The 14,663-nt window shown below is 50.9% G+C and overlaps 2 protein-coding genes across 3 annotated transcripts in view; one reads left to right on the top strand and one right to left on the bottom strand.

The window, feature by feature from the left end:
- Window positions 1–8,995, bottom strand: part of ILRUN (inflammation and lipid regulator with UBA-like and NBR1-like domains) — a 28,711-nt gene extending 19,716 nt beyond the window's left edge. Inside the window, exon 1 of the mRNA XM_033080026.1 lies at window positions 8,740–8,995. Within this exon, the coding sequence (XP_032935917.1) occupies window positions 8,740–8,897 (158 nt within the window). The 5' untranslated portion in view covers window positions 8,898–8,995. The remainder of the gene's footprint in view (window positions 1–8,739) is intronic.
- Window positions 8,996–9,724: 729 nt separating this feature from the next.
- SNRPC (small nuclear ribonucleoprotein polypeptide C) lies at window positions 9,725–14,231 on the top strand. Of its 2 annotated transcripts, none has more exons than XM_033080393.2 (6): window positions 9,725–9,792; window positions 10,014–10,056; window positions 10,425–10,533; window positions 11,847–11,939; window positions 12,488–12,592; window positions 13,862–14,231. In XM_033080393.2, exons 1-6 carry the CDS (start codon window positions 9,785–9,787, stop codon window positions 13,984–13,986), a joined length of 483 nt encoding a protein of 160 aa, XP_032936284.1. In that variant the 5' UTR covers window positions 9,725–9,784; the 3' UTR covers window positions 13,987–14,231. The 2 variants fall into 2 exon arrangements, with proteins under 2 accessions (XP_032936284.1, XP_032936285.1); XM_033080394.2 differs by having other exon boundaries at window positions 11,850–11,939.
- Window positions 14,232–14,663: the final 432 nt, after the last annotated feature.

A 14,663-nucleotide genomic window follows, 5' to 3' on the forward strand; every position in this document is an offset into this window, starting at 1 on the left:
GGGCAGCACCCCAGGGAAAATGCCACTTGCAGAGGTGAACTCTGCAGTCTGCTGATGTGCAGGCAGCTGAGTCCAAGCAGCACCCCCTGCATTGGCCCTTCTGCCACAGGCACAACATCAGTGCAGCCCACAACCAAATGTGACCCTAATGACAGAGATGCATTAGGGCAAACACACTCAATGCCCTGAAATTAGTCTGGTTTTAAATACATATTTAGGGATTTTTAGGTCTTTACCCTTGTGCCCAGCTGTAACTGCATAGCCCCAGCTGCAGACACTGCATGGACAGACACAAGGGTCAGCCCTCAGAGGGTCCAGTTATCATCTAAGGCTTCTGCTCACACATCCCTGCCTGCCTGATTCCACTCCTCAGTGTGACTTACACCACACTACTTACACCCTCTGCTCTCTGCCACAGGAGATAAATTACTATTATAAACCAAACAACTCTGCAAATCCAGCCAGTGTGATTGACAAGATTGAGCTCTCCTAATTACAGGAGTGGCCACACAGCTCTGTCTTCACAGGGCCCTCCAGGTCTCATGCCCTCCTTATGTCCCCAAAATTAAGCAATTTTCCCATTTTTAGAGCAGTCCTGGACCACAGCAGTTTGTAGCCCTGTCACACTTACAGAGCAGGTCTGACAGGATCCAACTCCTGGGAAAAGCCTGAAGTCACAAGTCACCCCAGTGATGGGGTGAGCCCAGGACTCAGCACTGTGCTCAATTTCAGCCCTAAGAGCAAGATTCCAGAAAGAGAGAGGGGAGTAGGAAGCAAATACAGGTTGTAGCTCCACATCATCAACCAAATCCTCTCTAACTCTGGGTATCCCACTCCTTCCTCTCCAAGGGCATCCCATAACTCTTGGGTGTCAAGTGCTTTTCCCACACAACACCAGAGTGTTTCTTTTCAGATCAATCCTTCTGCTCTGCTGCTTCATTTCAAGCCTCAGGAGCTAAATTACAATAGTCAAGTTAAAACCTTCTCTGCTAATAGCTCTGGTGACATCCCTTATAAACTCTTAAATGATAGCAAAGAGGTGGCTCATCTTGAGCCCTTCTTTCCTTTACCTGTTTTTTTCCAGACAGCCTCTTGTTATGTTAAACCAATATATTCAGTCATTAATTAATTAAAGCAATTCAGTGTTCATAATGAAAAGAAACTCTTCCAAATCAGTTCACAAACTCGAGGCCACCTTGCACATCTCCCTGTCCTGCAAATAACCAGGAGCATACAGGTAAATGGAAATTGTCTTTTAGTTAATTGTATCAGACTTTAGGAGACTGAAGCACTGAGGCTGCTGAGGCCTCAAGCAAAGCAGAGCATGTGCCCAAGGTTCTTCTGCTCCCCAGAATATGGAGAATTCTTTCAGCATAGAGAAGTGCAGTATCTTGGAAGAAAAGCAGTACAAGCAGGTGCTTTGAACATACAAGATGAGGGGCATCAGAATTTAAACTATAAATGTTACAGGAATCTGCAAGCTTTCATATATTGTCAAATTACTTGATGAGAGAGTCAAAGAAAAAGTTGTATTTTTTTTTTAAAGAACAGATTTTTGGGGGGCAAAAATTCAAATCAAAATTTTCCTCTCTGTGGCTCCTGCCCATGCCCACAGCACAGCACCCACCATGGTCTGCTCCTGGGGAACCCTGCAGGGCTCTGCTTCTCCTGAGCTGCTGGAGAACACAACACACAGAATGCTCCCTGCAATGGCACCTTCCATTTGGAATTTCAGATGGAGCCCTGAGGACATTCAGAAACAACCAGGAATATTTCTTAGGTAACAAATGGAGTTGGTCATTGGAAGGAAGGTGCCAAGGTTGGCCCCGTGGAGGGAGGAGCCAGGCAGGTGCCTCAGCACTCACAGGGTACAGTGTTTTGCCATGAGCCAAGCAACTCGGGTGACATTTCCTGGAAATATGCAATGTAGATTCTGGGCAGTGCCAACAGCACAATAAAATGTCCAGCACAGAACACATGATGCAGGACACCTCAGACTCCTCCTGTAACTCAAGTCTCCACCTTCACAGACCTCCTCTCGCTCTCCAAATGCAGCCTGTAACCAGGCACCACAGCACCCCATAAGGTGTCTATTGTTAAAAAACAAAAAGAAATAGTGCAGCAGATGGACAGTTCCTCACTCCCAAATAATGGAACTTCTCTCATGATACAGGGAGGAGAGACTGAAAACACATATGGGAGACATCCAAGTGAGGCAACCCCTTTTGTCTCTTAGTTTGCACAATCTTAGTTGGATGTTCTTCACCTCAGCTCTTGGGGATCTGGATTGCTGATACTCCAGGCTGGGACATCTCCAACAGCTTCTATTGCTCCTGGAGCAGGAGATGCCTCACTGCAAGCCTTGGAGAAGGCCAAAGGGGGTGGAGGAAGAGACATGCACATCATGCTGCAGGGAAGCACTTCTGCCTGGAGCTTTCAAGTCAAATGTTCAATAGGGATGACACATGGCAATTAAGTGCAAAGTCTCAAGATAAGGGCTGGAATTTATTTTGAGAATATCTTTCAGCAGACAGAAGTTCAGAAAGCAAAATTTCTGTGTCAGTTTTCTTCATTCTTGACCCCTCATACACTAAAGTTATACTAAATTCTATATATGAAGTTGGGAAACTACCTTAGAAGTTGTCTGATGATGGAAAAGGATCACTGAGGGAAGCTGAAAGTTTTAAGCTGAATTTACACAGCTGAAGGGGGTGGGGGGGAAGATCTGGCTAATTTAAAGCTTGCTTTTTTTTTTTCACATGAAAGCACAGAAAAACATTTCATTGTCTCAGCTGAAAGCAGCAGTTCCACATACAAGTGGAGTGTTCTAGGAAGAATACAGAAACCTGTGGTGACAGAAGCACTCCTGTATCTGCAGGGGCAGCACGAGGGGAGAAACTGAGAGCCCACAGGTGCTCCTCAAAGCACCAAACCATCAAAGGAACTCACTTTCCCTGAGCAGCTTTAATGTGCACACAAACACCAACAGCAGCTGCTGAAACCTTCCCGAGATAGCTGCACAGGGCTGAGCACATCACCTGAGCACAGCAAAGCACCTGAGCACAGCCCCTTGCCCAACAGCAGCACCACAATAATGGTGCTACGAGCAGGAGCCCCAGAACCATCCCCAGCAGCTGAGCCCTCCCAAAGCAGCTGGTCCCAGCAGCTTTAAGTGGGGGGTGAAATATCCCGAGAATGTCCCAGCAGGAGCTGCCACTGAAAACAGGCAGCAGCTCTTCCCAGGGGAAAGTCATTGAGAGGTGCCAGTAGGCAGGAGATTCTGGAACTGCCAATTCCTCAGTACAAACTATGTTACCAATCTATAATTGTCTTCAGGAGAGCGAAGGGGGATTAAGCTACAGAAAATGGCTGAGAACAAGTTGGGGCATGTAAGGCGGAGTCCAGCTGGACCAAAACTATATTGTATCCAATCCCCAATTCTGCTACAGTTACCTGCTTATGCTTCACACCACAGGCACCAAATTTTTCAATGCTTTGTACCTTGGAGCACAATTATAGTATGTTCCACAGTTATAAATACAATTTCTTTAGAGTCTAGATTTCATTCAAAATAATCAGGTCAAACACTTGAGTCGTTTTGGAGAAGAGGTGTGGTTGGGTTTTTTTTTTTGCACAGTAGATAAAAGCTTCTAAGAAAATATTTTTAAATTGTTTAATTCTGTAATGTTGCTATTTTTAGCAGCATTAGGAGACAGCTGTGGACACAGAGAGGCAGCAGTCTGGGATGGTTCAGAGGCACTAAGAGACATTCACTGTGCTTCAAGTGAGCCACAAGAACCAAACAGTTTAAAACCTCTTTTCCCTCCCCATCCCAAGGGTGTGAATGACCCTGCACCCCCTGAAATCCACACAGCACCCCAGACTGTCCTGACATCCTGGAGACATCAGCAACCCCAGATCTGCTTCTGGAGGGCCACTTCTGCCTGTGAGGACAGTGTGTCACCAGCTGGGTTAGGGTAAAATGGCCACCAAGTCCAAAGCCTCAGCTTCCTTCTTCCCTACTACATCTTATCAACACCCCATCAATGTTTTGAGGCAACCCTTCTCACCAGCTTTGGCCCAGCTGGTCCCTATAAACAAATATTAACCTGACCAAAGTCACACCAAGCCATGGATTGCTTGACAAACGTGTACTGAGTCACAGAACACGGGACTCTGGTCTCTGTCACCTGATAAGGAAGCAAAGCAACAGGAACTCCCACCCACTGCTGTCACTGCCCCATGGATGCTGGGTGAGGAATGAAAACCCACAGGCACCCCCAGGGAAGGATGATTTATTTGCAGAGTCAGGTTCTCAGTTTCCTGCCTCCTCCATGACATGAGGATTCCCCTCCAAGGGGAAGGGGTGTCAAAACTGAGCTCAAGGTCGATACAGAGCAGTGGGGAAGTTTTCCTCACATTTGGCAGAACGTGGATTCAGTTTGAAGAGCAGCCCAAACATCTGTTCTCAGAGGACACCTTCATGCTGAGGTTAAAACTCAGGAGCAATGCTGCTGTGAGCCACTGTGGGAAGCACATCCTGTATGAATCCCTCTGACCAGGTCTGTTCTGTTAAATTCTGAGTGTCCTGACTTCTTACACAAATACACCTCAAGTATTTCTCTGAGTAGCACCTACACTTTGTAAAAGTCATGGGAAAAGCAATTAAATCCCTATTAGCTAAACCATGTCCTTAGACCCCCAATTAAGTGCATCCACTTCTGGTGTTTCACTGGATATAAAGAATTTGAACAGCCCACCCCCAGGGATGGAAATGTGAATCTATAGGACAATTATTGCATAGAACTGCCCCACACCTAACATGAGAGAGAACAAGGTTTTACTGCAGATTTCTGCAGTATTTTCAGAAATAAGTTTATCTTCATGCAACACATCACCTTGGGAGTACTAGTTAAACCATGACACAGCTACAAATTCTCCTAAACAGATGAAAAAAAGAGATCTGACAACCTTACAAATAATGACCTTTTTCACCTAAAGCTGGATCCAAAAAGCTTTGTTACAGTAATGCTTTTTTTTCCCACACACACAATGGAAACTATAATTACCTGACACATTTCAATTAAATATCACACCTACTGCTCTAATAAAAATTCAGCTTTCTAAACAAGAGCTAAAAAGAGAACGTAAAGAAATATTACATGTAAATTATTGAAATATACATTAGTTCTTCCCAACTGGGAATCTCTGAGCCAGCTACACTAAAGTATGGATTTTTAAATCCACCACCATTAGCTACTTCAAACTAATTCACTTTCTCACAGAATTAAAGCAGCTCCAAGCCTCTCACCCACAAAGCTGGCACACACTCCAATGAAAAGAAAATCATTCCTTTTTCTTGTCCCAATACAATTTCCACGCTAGCTCTAGAGGAATCCAATGACTTTTATGGAGTTCCAGGAGCTCCCTGTGAAGGCAAGCCAAGGCCAAAGGGGTCCAGGCTCACTTCTGACCATCTCCCAGATCACTGTGGAGCTGCAGGCAACACGTGGGACTTCAGTGCAGCACAAGAATCTCTCCCACGAGCTCCCTCCCTCCCACCTGTAGTGGGGCCCAACATCTGGAGGGGAGGGAGCAGAGCCAAGGTAACTGAGGGGGAATTTGATCCTGGATGCAATGGCAGCAAACTGCCCTCCCCATTCTACTGCCCAGGGTTTCCTCCCAAGGAAGAAACGTTACAGCAACAAAACAGTTTATTTTTGGTTCTGCTTTTTGAACAAAGAAGTTCACTTTTGGTTTCACGCTGAAAGCGAAAGCTCAGCCTCTCCCTGTGCAGCCTCTCTGAATGGGAAATAAATAACTAAATGGTAAAGCAGGATGGTGTGTGCTGCTGCTGGGGAATGTACAGTCAGGACCTCTGGAATCAGATTTATGCAGCAGGAAGGCAAGAAGTCAGCACAGAAATTAGACAGAACTCTAGGAAAGTGTTTAATAAATAGCAGGGAAAGACAAAGGGTTTAACCTGTATTTCCTGCAGATCAAGGAACAGCCTCTGAAACTTTGGATGCATATGTTCAACCCAATGCATTTTTTGCAGCACTAAATAAAGCCAGCTGGCAGTTCCTAAGCACTGCCCGAGCCTGACAGAGGTCTGAGGGGGCACTGGGCATTCCTGGGAACTGGAGAAGTGGACACTGATTTTTAGAGGCTACTTGCAGGTATTCCTCCCCAGTCAGCCACTATTTTTTTCCCCAGATTGACTAAACAAGTTACTTAAAAATAATTCCTTTATTCCAGCAGAACTGCTAATTCACTGTAAATCCTCTGACCACAATTACTAATGATGCTGCTGGAAATGGTCTTTCAAAGCACATTAAGCTCTGAGTATTCCCTACAGTAGATGAAAGACACAAGTGGGGAAGGAACTTCGGGTCTGGAGATGACCAAGTTATTAGAGTCATTGCCAAAGAGCAGCTTTCACACCTGGGAACAAGTTCTAGTGAAACTATTTATGTCTTTGTTAATTAACTCCCACATGGGACATTGCTACAGAGAACCTGGAACACCCAGTGTGTGCACTTCTGTCACCCCACCAGGAGCTCCCTCCCCATTTCCTGCAGGTGAACATCAATCCTGATGCAGCAGGAAGGGATCACCCCTGAAAGAACCTGCCATGCTTTAACACTTGGAAAAATGATCTGATAGACTAATCAAGACAAATTATTTGCAGGACAAACGCTGGTGCCAGAAGGTTCTGACCCTAATCCCAGCCACACAAGGCAAACCTGGTAGGGCACCTGAATCACCTGGGCAGTGTGGATTGCACAGGGCCCCTCAATGACACGGGAAAGGCGCTTCCAGAACAGCAACACGTGTCCTGATTGTCCCTGCTGAGGGACAGCAGGGGCAGTGCAGGGTCAGCCCAGCAGGGCCAACGACCCTGTGGCCATCCAGGAAGGGGTGGGAGCTGGGAAGTGGGACAGGGACAGGGCAGAGCTGGCAGCTGGACACGGCAGCATGAGGAACAGCACCAAGCTGGGGGAGAAGGAGTCTCTGCCAGGCTGAGAACGGGCACCCACACGGGCTCTGAGCCCTCTCAGAGCAGTCCCAGCCCCTGTTTGTTCATTTGTTGGTCTGCACACACATCTCAGCACCCCAACAGGCCCGTGCCCATCCAGCCACAAGATTTATCAATTAGTACTTCAGCAAAAAATGTGAAAACTGATGTTTTTAGAACCAAACTATTGAAGTTGGGAAATTAAGGCTATTTTAACCACTTCAGATCTTCTTCAATTGAAACTAACATTTGAAAAAGCCCTTGGTTCTGAGGCTGGATTTGAAATGCTGTTATTTCAAACAGGAATTCAATATTCCTGAATGAAAAAGAGCTGCTTCAGCACAAACCAGGAACAATCTGGCTACATGGAGCATCTTCAGGAGCAACTTTCAGGTTCAGCTCTGTTCCCTGCTCTCCCCAGGAACCTCAGAGAACCCTCAGGATTACAGTGCAGTGTCATTTTTAGTAATGTCACAAACACATGGATGAAGTGGGAAAGCATCTTCTCCTGGCAACCAACCATTTCTTCCAAGCAAACTCCTGAACTCCTCAAGACCTTCTTTCACATTGTATCAGCTTACAAAACACAAGGAATTATTGCCATTCCCCTACTCCTTCTGCAGATGTTTATTTGCCACTAAAATTCGATACAGAGCTGTAGGAGGAAGGAAAAGCAAAACCAAAAAGCTAAGTTGTCTTATCAGCGTTTATAAACTCAACAATTCCACACAAGTTTTCTCCCAACTGTTGATATCCTGACCTTCTCTTGGATTTCAGTTTTCAAAGCCGAGGTTTCTGGGTTTGATGTTCTACCTCTAAGCTAAATGACCTCTGGTCACCGTGTCTGAAACACACAGCACTCGTTTACTCTCCTGCAGCCCCCACCCTGCAGAGCTTTCAGGTCAACACACTTTGGATATGGGCTGAGAGGTGAAAGGGCTCAAAACGAGCCAATCCCCCCGACTCACAGAGCAGCCTCTCCACAACATCTTTTTTACAGTTCCTGGGCTTACTGCACTAGAACACACCTAGTTGCTGGTTTTCACCCTTGTACTGAATATCTTCCCTGTTTTTCTCGAGCTACAGTTTCCCTGATAACCCATGCCTACTTTTTCCTTGGGCAGTGACACAGAACCTTTATCAAGGCAAACACACACCCCAGAGTCAGAAGATTTAGACAGACCCTCAGTCCACAGGCAGACGCTGAGTTTTTCCCAAACACCCCGGTAACTCTCACACGTGCACCGCGCCCGCTTCCAGGGTCCTACAGCGCCTTTCTGCCACAATTTCCCTTCCTCTGAAGCTGCCCCAAAGCCGGGGCGCCACAGCCCGTCCCCGAACGCGGTCACTGCCCGCGGCTCACACGCCCCGTGTATCTGTTCTCCACTCCAACAGCTCCGCGGCCCTTGGACCGGCGAACCGGCAAACCAAGCCCGAGCTGGGGCCCGGAGTCAGCCCCGTCCCCCCCGCTCCCGTCCCGCTCCCGTCCCGCTCCCACAGCGCCATGGGAGCCGCCTCCGGCCCCGCGCCGCCCGCCCGGCCCGGCCCGGCCAGGCCAGGGCACAGAGGGCCCAGCACAAACACCACCCGTTCCCCCCGCCCCGGCGGGGCCCTGAGGCGACCGGGCCGGGGTGGTGGAGGGGAAGCCGGGCCCGCGGCCCCTCGGCCCCGCGAGCCCCCTCAGGCCGTCCCGCCCGCCCCCCCCGGCCCCGGGCCCGCACCAGTTGGTCATGTCGAGGAAGAAGGCGCAGCCGGCGGGGCTGAGCTGGAAGCCGAGCAGGCGCTGGAACTCGCCGATCAGCACGTCCTTGTCGGTGGTGCCGAGGCAGCTGAACTTCTGCATGAGCTCCGCGTCCAGGTCCACGTCCATGCCCTCCATGGCCGGGGGTCCCGGGGGCTCCGCGGCCGGGCCGGGGCCGCCTCAGCGCCGCGCGCGCGGGGGGGGCGCGCGGGGGCGGGCGGGCGGGCGGGGGGGAGCGGGTGCGCGCGCGCCGCCGTCGCCGGCACTGCGCCTGCGCCACCCCGCCCCGCGGCGCGCGGCACGCGACGTCACCCCTGCCCGGCGTCACCCCACGCGCGATGCGGGGCGGGGCCGCGTGCCCGCGGGGAGGAGGGAGGGAGCGCGGCAAGGGCGAGGGGGCGGGGCCGTGCATGCAAATGAGCGCCGCGAGTGACGTGAGGACTCCGCGCGGGCTCCCCTGCGTCACCGGGGGGCGGGGCGATCGCTCGTCTCCGCCCACACCCGCGCGCTGGTATCCATATATGGCGGCGAGTGCGCGTGTTTGTGTATGCAAATAACCTGCCGTGACGTCATGCGGCGCCATGCAAACGAAATGCGCAAGGCTCGACGGGAGCCTAATCGGTGTTTTTTTCTACCTAAAAATGATGTTTTTCATGCAGTTTTTCTCCGCGCGAGGCTGCTCCGTGCGCGGATCACGATCGGAACCACCGTGCGTGTTCTGTGAGAACAGAGAACAAGGAGTACACGCTCTAGCAGCGCTGGCGGCCCCAACGAAGCCTGCGCGCTGTGCGCCGAGGGGGCGATGCCGGCAGTGCTGGGCCTGTGGGCGGGCTATGGTGGCGTGACCAGACAGGGACGGGAGGGAGCGGGACAGCTCCACCTGCCGGGCGGGGAGAAGGACACAGCGGGGTCCGTTCACTGGCACTTCCGGGCTCTACGGCGGCCGGCGGGGGTCAAGCGGCGGCGCTGCGTGAGGGCGTCACTGCGCCCGTGCGTCACTTCCGGCTGGCGGCGGCGGGAGCACCATGCCCAAGTGAGTGCGGGAGACCGGGCCGCGGCTCTCGGAGGGGCCCGGGCGGGGCTCCCCGGGCGGGGCTCGGTGCTTCTCGAGGGTCCTGGTGTTTCCCGCGAGCCCAGGGCTGTGAGGGGCGGGATGAGCGGGCGGGCCCTGGCGCCCTGCGGGGTCGTTCTTGGAGCTCCGTTACCGCTCACAGCGCAAAGGGAGCTCTGAATAACCCGGCTTTTCCCCGGCAGGTTTTACTGTGATTACTGTGACACGTACCTTACCCATGACTCGGTGAGTACCAAAGTCTCGGCTTTAATTCTTTCGTGCTTCAAGAGCATTAAAATAATACTTACATCGGCTGAAAGCAGATACAGTGGTGTTCCTTAGTGTTTTCCTCTTCCATGCAAGAAAGAGGGAGAACGTGCCATGTCCCTGGTGTTTAACAGCGGGGCAGTGGCAGGTCAGGGGAGGTAGCTGAGGCGTCTCAGGGCAGCATTTGGAGAGTCAACACTTACCGTGCTGGTAAAACTTCACATATAGGTTTTGTACATCACCTCTCCTCTGCCTGGGCACAGAAACAAATCTGCTTTATGCTGCTAAATTAGACGTCTTTAAAATCATAATGAACGTAACTTTAAGGTTTCTGTGACCTTTCCCAGCCCTCCGTGAGAAAAACCCACTGCAGTGGCCGGAAGCACAAGGAGAACGTGAAGGATTACTACCAGAAATGGATGGAGGAGCAAGCCCAGAGCCTGATTGACAAAACAAGTAAGGCCAATCTTTCTGTGACCCTGGCTGCCTCCCCATTCCTTCCCCTGCTTTCTCCAGCTGCTCTTCCCTGCTTCCACCTTGACTTTTCCTCACTTCCCTGAGGAGTGTTTGCTCAGTGAATCATGAGTGAAAACTTGGAGTGTGGATCTTGAGCTCCTCAGGTTTTGGGCATCCTAGGGGAGCCTGAGAGCTTTGCCTGCCACATAAGAGGTGAGGTTCCCTCCCAGGGCTGATGGCAGTGGCTCCATGCAACTGTTCATGAGGGCTGTCAGTGCCACTGCTCTCAGTGATATCCTACAGGGCCACATAACAAACTTGTGCTGCTTGGCAGTGGCACATTTATGCTAAGAGCATGGATAAGAATTCCAAAAGATAGGGAAATGGAAATTAAAACGTGTGGATTGTTGCATTTTTCACATGCTGGTGTTCCTTGCCCTCAGTTCCAAGTGATGTTTTTTTCTGGCATTTAAAGGCTTGACTGAAGCATTGTGGCATTGTTTCCTCTGTCACTTCAAGAGGTCTTTCTCCTCTTTGCTCTGAGGAATGTCTCTTTCCTCTGTGAAAGGAATACAAGCACCAGCTTAACTTTATGGCAGCACTCCTTGGCTTGTGGGATATGTCAGGTTGGACAGGAGCCCTGAGGATCATTGACCCCACTCCCAGCTCCATGAAGGACTGCCTAAGACTAAACCAGTGACAGCAGCATCATCCAGCTGCTCCCTTACCTCTGACAGAGTCAGAGCCATGCTCACTTCCCTGGGGATTGTTCAGTGCCCAACCACCACTGAGTGAACAGTTTTCCTAAAATGTCCAGTCTGGACATCACCTAATTCATCCTCACTCTATTTCCCTTTGTCTATTTTCCTTGTGATGCTTCCAACTTCCCCATCTTTTGCCTTCCTTCCAGTCAATACCAGTGGAATTTCTCCCCTTCTTTGCCCTCTCCCCAGCCCTTGCTCCATTGCCATTCCAGCACAGCATGTCCCAGTGGAACGCTGCGGATCCCGCGACGTGGTTGATTGTGGTTTTTTTTTTTTCCTCTCCCATTCCCCTCCTGCCCTGCCCAGGGCTGTGACATCCACTCAGGAGTTCTCTAGTCCCAGCTGTAACAATAATTGTCTCCAGAAGTCTCAGGTGCTCCCCAGGTGCCAGGGATGTGTCCGGCGTGGGGACAGCAGCGCACGCAGCATGATGTGACCGCGGGGCATGACACGGACGAGTGACCCGGCGCTTCCTCGGCCTAGTAACTGGTTTTTTTTTCCTTGGGATTCTTTCTTTCCTTTTTTTTTTTTTTCTTTTCCCCCCCAATGTAGCGGCTGCATTCCAGCAAGGGAAAATTCCACCGACCCCGTTCTCGGCACCACCTCCAGCTGGAGCCATGATTCCACCTCCTCCCAGCATCCGTAAGTTTGGGACAGTTTGGGACTGGGATTACAGACCCCTAGAGCTGTATTGCTTGTGTCTTCAACTTAGAAGGAAAAGGCTTTTTAGTTTGAAGCCAAGCCATCTTGAGCTTGTGCTCCCACAGTGTGAGGAAATTCTATGTAAGAGCAGTTCAATCCTTACTGTGTCTGATTTCTGGGATGCTGAGTGCACCAGAGGCAGTGACAGCCCCTCATTCCATGGGTGCTCTGTTAGAACTGCACAGTGGTTTGGTTTGGGTTGGTTTTTCTAAATAGAATCACTTTGGTAACCTTTTGCCCTTGAGCTGGTGAAGGGCCCAGAGCCCTCCCATCCCCAAGTCCTGCTGTTGGGAATGGCAGCTCCCTGTCCTGGGTCTGCACAGCTGGAGTTGTAGCCAGCATATTCCTCCCCTGCTCACTTCTAGCACCTGGAACCAGGGCTGGAATGCAGTCAGATGTAAAGCCACTGAGGCATTAGTTACTGCCATGTGCTGTGAATAATTGCAGTGCCCTGAGAGTGCCAGTGTCTAACTGTTGTGTCTGTCCAGCTGGCCCCCCTCGGCCCGGCATGATGCCAGCCCCACACATGGGGGGGCCCCCGATGATGCCAATGATGGGCCCACCCCCCCCAGGAATGATGCCAGTTGGACCTGGTAAGTCTGGGATGGGGTCACTCTGCCAGGGTGGGGCTGGCTGGGAGGGTCTGGCTGATATTTTCCGTCCCACCATCTGTTGGGAGCTCAGTGCTGGGCTGGTCATGTTCTGTGTCACTGCTACCCCTGCAGGGAGGGACTACAACAATTTTACAACCACTCATTAAAGCCATTTTGCTTCTCCTTGAGAGTCACCAACCCCCTGTGCAGCTGGAATTATGGCTCTGGGAAGTCGTAGCTGTTCTCCCTCTGCTCTGAGCAGTAATTGTTTACAAGTTTGGTTACTCCAGCTCTTGGGTTTTGCACAAGAGGTGCAGTTTTTGCACTAAATGAATTTTACTCTTTAAACTGTCTCAGGGGAATGTGTTCCAGAGAAACAATGGGCCTGGAAAGGCTTTATCAGAACTGTAAACTGAAATGTCTTTGATCCATTCCACTCCTGAGCTTCCTGGCATTTGAAGAATTCTCAAGGGATATCTTATTGGAGCAGTTCCCAGAACAAATCTATGGGAACACACACGTGCACTCAAAGTAGTGAAGTGTCTTTGCAATTATTGTCTTGTACCTGAAAGTGTTCTTTAAGTGTTTTTAAAGGCACAAGATAAATGCACAATCTGTGATGTTTAGCAGCCTGGCAAAGAGAAATGGCAAAGTGGGATGGAAACCATTCTTTCAGGGCTGTGCAGTAGAGCCCCTGCTTTTCCCTGGCAGAGGTGCTCAGTGCTTGTTTGTTGAGCACATGGGATGGTTTTACAGCATTTTTCTCCAAATGAACACTTTCCCAGATCAGTAATTAAGCTCGTGTGTCTCCTGAGTGGCTGGAAATTATCTGTGAGTGAATATTGTCAGAATGGGTGTATAACCCAGGAGCTCAGTTCCTCCTCTGCTGCTGGCTGAGCTCCTTCAGAGAATGGAATCCATGTTGGCAGCTGCCAGATCACAGCTTACAGATGTGGAAAATGGGAGTTCCCTGGAGCAGGGTAGAGAACCTGCCCAGTGTACAGTGTGAAATTTCCCCCCTCTGAGGGTGGTGAGGCAGATGTTGCTGTGAAGAGAAGCTGTGGCTGCCCCTGGATCCCTGGAAGTGCCCAATGCCAGGTTGGATGGGGCTTGGAGCAACCTGGAATAGTGGATGGTGTCCCTGCTCATGGCAGGGGAGTTGAAATAAATCTTTTAAGGTCCATCTCAACCCAAGCCATCCATGTTCTACCATAACTGGGCAGGTGGTGCTCCCAAGAGCTGTTCTCTAACCTGTCTTTCCCCTGGCAGCTCCTGGGATGAGGCCACCCATGGGAGGACACATGCCAATGATGCCAGGGCCCCCAATGATGAGACCCCCCTCCAGACCCATGATGGTGCCAACCAGGCCAGGAATGACCCGTCCAGACAGATAAAGATGCAGATGGAGCTGCCTTTTAATATTAGTACCTTCCCTGTGATAAACACCACAGACCTTTGTCCCTGGGGCTTTGTACTTGGTGTGTGGAGGGACTGTGCTGTCACTTCAGTGTGTGCATGGACACACCCTGCACTGACTTGTACAAGGTCTGGCTTTTTGGGTGTCTCTTCAATTGTATTTTTATTTTTTCCCCTCCCATTGAATGATAAAACCAAGAATAAAGCCTTGATGTTGTTTCCATACGGACTCAGAGCCTTGTTCTGAACTCTCTCCTGGGGAAGAAAATAAGGGTTGGGAGCAGTGCTGGGCTGAGGGAAGTTCAGGGCTGATGGGGGTCCTGGAGGATCCTGGGGTGGCTCCAGGGTGGTCTGAGGGGGGGATCCCAGGTTGGTCCTGGAGTGGGGTCCAGAGGGGAGCTCCAGGATGATCCCTGGAGGATCGTGGGGTGGGGTCCTGGAGTGGGCTCTGGGAGGGGAGCCCTGGAGGATCCCGGGATGGGTTCATGGGGCTCTTGGGTGGGGGTACCAGAGCAGATCCCTGGACGTCCAGGAGTTCACTGTGGCTGCACCACGCACACGCTGGAGCGTGGCTGCAGTGGTGCGGTGCGGGCAGAGAGTGGGACCAGTGCGGAAAGGGGCTGGGCGGTGCGGGAAGGGGGCGGGCAGTGCGGAG

The sequence above is a fragment of the Catharus ustulatus genome, chromosome 25, assembly GCF_009819885.2.
Source record: "Catharus ustulatus isolate bCatUst1 chromosome 25, bCatUst1.pri.v2, whole genome shotgun sequence".
NCBI classification, from domain to species: Eukaryota; Metazoa; Chordata; class Aves; order Passeriformes; family Turdidae; genus Catharus; species Catharus ustulatus.